A 7,152-nucleotide genomic window follows, 5' to 3' on the forward strand; every position below is an offset into this window, starting at 1 on the left:
GGCTGCAATTGGTATAAAATACATTAGATTAATTAAATGCAATAATTAATCATGAATTTATTTGATATTCACTAATTGGTGCCTGCAAATCTCTATTTTATTTGAAAATGCAAGTGTTTTCTTAAGGCAGCTTATATGATGGCGCCTCTTCATTTTCTAAATATATTATCAAAATCAATTGTAGTGCAAGAATAATGCATCTTGTACATTAAAAAAAAAATTATATATATAATAATTTAGATACAGATGATGTGTTAAAAAGAGAATTGCGGAGTTGATTTTTCTTTCTTTTTTTTTTTTTATTGAAAAAATTCTAACACAATGATATTTCACCATATCATGTATATGTAAACAATTATTTACATATAGCACAACTGGTGGTGCAAATGTCGGTGGTGCAACGATGCCAAAGGCGCACTTGGGGTGTTCTCGTAATTCCTACGGGGTGGAGATGATGGGCTGGCAGCATTACTGAATGGTGACATTGTTCATTCTTGATGTAGAGATTGTTCTTTTAAAAGGCACCTTGTGCATTTCAGTACGTGAACTTGGCCCGATTCGCAACAAGTAGTTGGACCCTTTGAGACCCCAATTTGGTCCAAAGCCAAAATTAAAATACTAGATCACGTGGTGCACTTTGGTCTTGATAAAAGACTAATTCCTTAATATGGAATTACTATTTCGTCTGATTATGGAACCATGGCAGGAAATTGAACTAATTCAATTCTTTGTGAAAAGTATATTGCATTGTTGCTGACAAAGTAGATTCATCCTTTAAATAAAAAATGTTCCATCCATAAAACTTTCAGAGTGGCAGCCATAGCATGAGGTTTCTACATCCGGTTACAAAGGTTATTTGAGGAACACAAAATACCCATGAATGTCGATAGAAGATGATGGCTATGCCACCAATATCATGTGTTATATATTTATATGTCTTTGAGGCCATTGTTCCAGTTCCTAAAGTTGGTTAGATTGCAATACACAATGTTAAACTGGTATGAGTAGTTTTCATTCAAAGAGGGGCAATTTTTCTGTAATCAACCAACTTATGATTTTATTTCATTTTAATTATCCAACTTTGATTTGTTACAATTTAATCATCCTACTTACATTGAAGGTTCAATATGATAATTTTGTCCATAATTATATCCAAAACTATCCATTATTACAATAACCAACAAAATGCACAACTCTGTTCTTTCTTATTCTTAATCAGCGGTTAGTTGAGATTGCATGAAGTCAAATTTAAATTTCTTAAATTCACTCATTTGAACTTTTTTTATGACCAAAAATTTTCAATTTCCATATTCAAGTAGTATTAATCATTATCTCTGAGCACAATTACAAAAAAATCTGAAGTTGAATTACAGGATGAAAATTGAAGTGAGGAACCAAGATGAACTTCCTCTAAATAAATTAAGGATCTAATTCCATTATATAATATAAATGTCCACTGGTTTATAAATTTTCATCATCCTTCTAAAATAACTAGACATCCCTCGCGTTAATCTCAGGAACTCCATACTTCTCTCTCTAACTTCGCGTCCGAACTAATTTTTCATGTATATCTAGAGGTAATTTTTTTTATTTAATATTTCAATTCATATATTTTGAATTATGTTTGCTGGTTATTAATGTATATATTATGTTTTTTAATTTTTTTTTATTTTTGAGTTGTAAATGTTTGTATAATGAAAGCAGCTTTTGATAATATGATTTAAATTTGTGGAACAAGGATACGAGTAATTAAGCGTTGCTACAAATTTATTTATTTATTTTATGATCTGATCTCAAGATTTAGCATTCAAACCTTTTCGATCCAGTGGAAAATTTCAATTATTTAATGTAATTGTCTACCTTCTTGATTAAAAATGGTATTTTTGAGAATGGAGAATTCAATTATTATTATTATTATTATTATTATTATTATTATTATTATTATTATTATTATTATTATTATTTTTGAATTGAAGTACTAAATTGAAATATGTTTTTAAGATAATGTAAATTAGGGAGCAAGAAGTGACTAGATAATATTTGAAAAAAAGGCTTATTGGAGTACAAAGAAAAAGTGATTTAGACAATGAAGATTGGACGTTTAAAGTACTAAATTTTTAATGACAAAACAAAAGCTCATAATAACTTTATCGAGAGAAAGATGAAATAATTCGGTAAGCACTGATTGGAAGAAAAAGAAATGTTAGAACTCAATAATATTACAAGCTATCCACCTCACATAAAGTAACCAACCTAATGCATGTATAAATGAGGAAAAAGAAAAAGGGCACAATAATAAGAAATCACAATTAAAAAAGGTAATAATAATAAAAAATGTAAAGGTGGAAGATGCATATAGTCTACTGTACCAAGGTAATTGGTGAGGAATCGGCCATCGTTCCACAAGTTTTCTGAGAAAGGTGGTACGATATGGTTCCTTCAGAGAGTTTGCTAAAAACTTCATAGCATTCCCTGTGTCACAATTAATTTAAAGAGTATGAAAACCAAAGAAGATGGAAGTATGCCCAAATCAATCGATCAAATACTTCTTGATTCCATCGAATTTTTAAAACTGATTTAAAATTACAATCTAGTTGATTCTATACAAATACCGTGTTTTGTTGATTCCAAAAAATATCGATATGGGATCCAAAAGAACTGGACAAATCCAACCTCTTTACAATGACTCACATTTTCTTCATTTAAACAAATTTTCAGGAAGTTCAAAGGGAAATGTCAACAAAATGAAGGACATCACAATTCCCAAACTAAATTAAAAGGCACAATTCATAAATAAACTAAAAGATAACGTTTGAACCCGTGAGTAATTGAATGTACCGAGTTCTCATAACTCGTGGCTGCTTCACAAGTTCATAAATATAGTTGGCATCTAAAATCAAGAAAAGATGAAATAGCATTAAAAGTCTTTCGACACTTCTTTTTATTCCATGCACAATAAACGAGTTACAAAGACTTAGCAGATCGAAGGAAAGAGACAAAGGGTTGTAGTATACCAGCAAAACTCGTGCTTTGTTTACTCTATTTGAACCGCCGATGGGAGATGATAACTTTAAGCTCTTCATTTCCCATTTCTTGTTGTTCTTCCCGAATTTCCACAGCATATTTTGCGATAGATTCTGCGCATCCATATACCTCAATCTTCTGTAAGGTTAAAATATAACCTAAACTGGAAGGGATCTTATTCAAACAGTAGCAATTTCGCAACACTAATCGTTCTAGTTTGGGGTAATCATCACTTGTGGGATTCCATTTTGCACAGGCATAGTTTGCAATTCTCACCTTATTTAGCTCGAAGAATTTGAGTTTTGGGAATTCACCTTCTTCTGTGTCCCATTGCTTTTCCTTGAAGGAACCATCACGTAATTTTAGAACCTCTAAGTTCGGCAATCTCCCAATCATCCTAATTTTTTCCCACGACAAATCAAACTTCAATAGGGTCAATTTTTTGAGATTCAAGGGAAAATCACAACCTGAATCTCTCATGAAACTGATATTGAGCGATTCAAGTTGATTGGGGAATTGGAAAGGACATTGAGATGCGAACTTGCATTTCAATTTGCGGAGGTTGGGAGCACATCCCAAAACTTTTGCATCCATTTCATTATGAATAAAAAGTAGAGAAATAGACTGTAGGTTATTTATTTGGAAGCTCCCATCCATAGTTGCTCTTAAATGAGAAGATTCACTGAAGCGTGCACCACCTTCAAAATGCAGATGTTTCAAATTCTTCATGTTAAGAACGAACTCAGGTATTTCAACTTCTTTTTCATTCTTCAAGCGAAGATATTCTAGTCTGTGGAGTTTTTCTATTGATTGCAGTTTAACTTTTCGTTGAACTGCCAAGTACCTCAAGTGAACCATGTTTTCAATTCCTCCACTTATATCTTCAAATGAATACCATTCTGCTCCCGACAAAGCCATGACCCTGCAGCCTAACTGAGATTGAACATGTGGATCAAATTGTCTTGGGAAACAAAGACGGTGCCTATCCAATATACTCATAGCTTTCTTATACTTCGAATATACGCTGAAGAACCAATGTGGTGACAACAAAATCACATCCAATCATCATCAGAAACAAAAGCATCGTTAGTGTGACCATCAAAGATAGTTGCATTATCAATAATCTAGATTGAAATAGAAGAAAGTGAACGAGGAAAGAAGAGAGACAAAGAACTTACTTTTCGATCTCTCCCATAAAGTTTTCTTCTTTAGCCATCCTCAGGCATAAATCGTGCAATAGATCATGAATAATGCAAGTTTTGACTCCACCATTTGATCTTTCTTCAGTAACTAGTACCAGACCCCTATTAATTAGATCCATTAGATAATCGTGTGCCACATCCTCTGAGCTCCTGTGGTTTTCTTTGTTTATAAACCCTTCGGCAACCCATAGAGATATCAACTTCCGTACTGGGATTGCTTCGTCTTCTTCAAATGCTCCAAAGTATAGAAAACAAGGTTTCAAATGAACTGATAAATGCTGGTAACTAAGTTTCAGTATGTGGAGGCAATTATTTGTGCTGTCAAATATGTGTGCATTTAAATGTCCAGCTATTTTTGCCCATGAGCTCTTTTTCTTCTGCATATTTGCAAGAATGGAAGATATCATAATGACTGACAGAGGTAGACCACGACATCTTGAGGCAATATGCTGACCAATCCAAAGCAATTCTGGAGGGCAAGGTTCTGTTTGGAAGACTTTCCACCGTAATAATTCCCAACATTCAGCATTTGATAGGAAAGGAAGTTCATTAACAACATCACTGAAACCCAAATCTTTGTTCCGAGATGTGAATAAGATTCTACTTCCTGTTTTATCATCTGGAAAAAAATTTTTCAAATCGTCCCACGATTCCTTGTCCCATACATCATCCATGACGATAAGGTATCTCATTCCTTTTAAACTTTTGTAAAGCAGTTCAGCCAAATCTTCTTCCTCCATCTCCTTGATTGTTTGTCTATTATGGTTTCTTGTCGATGTCAAAATGTCAATCAATACATTTTTCTTCTTATATGTTTGAGAAACCACACACCAAGCACATATGTCAAAATAATGGACAATGAAAGGATCATCGAACAATTTCTTTGCTAAAAAAGTCTTACCAAGTCCAGGCATTCCAACAATGGAAATAATTTGTTGCTTTAGTGGTCCACTGGTGAGTTGATCAGTAATTTTGATTTTCTCATCCTTGAAACCCACGAAATCGACTTCCAAATTGTCAAGTTCTTTAGCTTGAGGCGGTACTTGCTCACATGGATATTCTTCTTCTGGTATTCCAGCGTCAATACTACTGCTCTTCTTTCCTTGTATTGCCATCTTAACAAGATGAATCTTCTCCAGAAGTTGAGAGAGCCTGAGGGTGAGATACCAGACAGGAGTAACCGAGTTGATAACATATGAAATTTCATATGCTAAGTCTCTGGTTTTCATCGCAAGTTCCTCAAGTCGTAAGTGCCGTGCCACAACTATATAATTGAGGGTGGATCTCAACAACGATAGCTCCTCGTAGAGCATTATGAGTTGATCCTTCACGGGGACAATCCTTTCAGCCTTATAATTGATCAGGTCCTCGAGATCATCGAGGAGAGTATCCACAGTGAAGAACGAAATCACACTACTCTTTGTAGCGACACAACCTGGCAACTTTGGGACTGTGATGCAGTGCTCCTTGATCTTTGTTTTCAAGGGCTCAAACTCTTGTAAGAAATCAGAAAGAGAAAGACTCAATCTTCCAGTCGTCAGGACTCTTTCATCACTTGCTGAGAATATTGAATATAAGAAACTTCCAACCTGATTGACAACAACTATGATATCTGACAATATATTCTTGGTTACGTCCACCTCAGTGCGCAACGGTGCATCTCCAACAAAGTTGATAAGAATTCCAAGTTCTGTGTGGAGGTTTTTGATTGAACCCTTGACTGGAACAATGAAATCTGGTTCAAGGCGCATTATTTCTTCTAAAAGTTGGTGGAGAAAGTCGATAAACACCATAACAGCTTCATTAGGATCGGGAGTAGGAGTAATCTTTAACATTCGCTGCTCAGGGATTGTGAAGAATACCCTCAGATCTTGCACAAATGACATCAGTAACTCAAAGAATTTTCTGTATGCTCGAGGAGTCCTATAAGCCTTGCAACGGAGTGCTGAATCCCCGAGATCATCCAGCAAATCAGTTTCTTGATCATAACGGAAGCATAGTTTTCCAATATACTCAATGGCAATTGGAACAAGTCTTCTCTGTCCAACAAATGTTTCAAATTTTTCATCTCCTTCGAGTGAATTTTCGATGAGTTTACTGTATTTTCCATCTTCCAGAAATTCTCTGAGAATTTTTCGATAGGGAGACATCTATCTTCCTCACTTTCCACCTTTTCTTCAATTTTTTAGGTCTCTTTTTGGAAAATACGGTGGATGGACGAATTGCAGGGGAAGATGTATGCATGTATTCTACTCCAGAAAATATATTTATAACAAAAGTCCAATCTTCATTTACAAACTCTAAAATACTAAGTCAGTCATCCATTTTTTCTCATTCTTTTTTTATATTACTCATTTGTAATCATACATTTTTTCATTAAAATAATATTACACTCGAATCAAAAAAAAAATTCTTCTTTTTTAATCACACATTCTCTATCAACCATTATTCCATTATATATATATTTTTTTCAAATTAATGGGGGCACATACAGAACCTAAATATTGAATTATTATTATTATTATTATTATTATTATTTATTTATTTTGGGCAATGTTATGCGGATTGCAATGTGACCAGCACGTTGAATCTTCTTTTTAATACGTTAACTTTAACTTGGAGTTGTTATCTTTCTGACAAAATCCATGTGATGGTGGAGTGTTCTTTCTTATTATTTAAGATTCCCCACCCCTCCCCGCCCACCCTAATGCAAAAGCCCTGACCTGACTTCCAAGCATCACTGTACATATTCATGCACCCCTCAAAAGTATCCTATACCATAAAATATTGCATAAAGTGCACATCTATCCAGCATTTCCGTGAATAGAGAAAAAAAATGCAGATCATGTCGGTTTTTGTTTTTTATAGACCGTTCACATCGTGAACAGTAACATGGGGTACTGTTCACGCGTGGAACGGTAACATG

At 34.2% G+C, this 7,152-nt stretch overlaps 1 protein-coding gene across 2 annotated transcripts; it reads right to left on the reverse strand.

Moving 5' to 3' along the window:
* Positions 1-2,249: 2,249 nt before the first annotated feature.
* LOC111378731 (putative late blight resistance protein homolog R1A-3) lies at positions 2,250-6,393 on the reverse strand. Of its 2 annotated transcripts, XM_023001964.1 has the most exons (3): positions 4,203-6,393; positions 3,015-4,048; positions 2,250-2,472 (listed from the first exon to the last, which is right to left on the reverse strand). In XM_023001964.1, exons 1-2 carry the CDS (start codon positions 6,374-6,376, stop codon positions 3,040-3,042), a joined length of 3,183 nt encoding a protein of 1,060 aa, XP_022857732.1. In that variant the 5' UTR covers positions 6,377-6,393; the 3' UTR covers positions 2,250-2,472; positions 3,015-3,039. The 2 variants fall into 2 exon arrangements, with proteins under 2 accessions (XP_022857732.1, XP_022857731.1); XM_023001963.1 differs by lacking the exon at positions 2,250-2,472 and having other exon boundaries at positions 2,913-4,048.
* Between the last annotated feature and the right edge of the window lie 759 nt (positions 6,394-7,152).

Source organism: Olea europaea, unplaced genomic scaffold (genome assembly GCF_002742605.1).
Source record: "Olea europaea var. sylvestris unplaced genomic scaffold, O_europaea_v1 scaffold1861, whole genome shotgun sequence".
Classification (NCBI taxonomy): Eukaryota; Viridiplantae; Streptophyta; class Magnoliopsida; order Lamiales; family Oleaceae; genus Olea; species Olea europaea.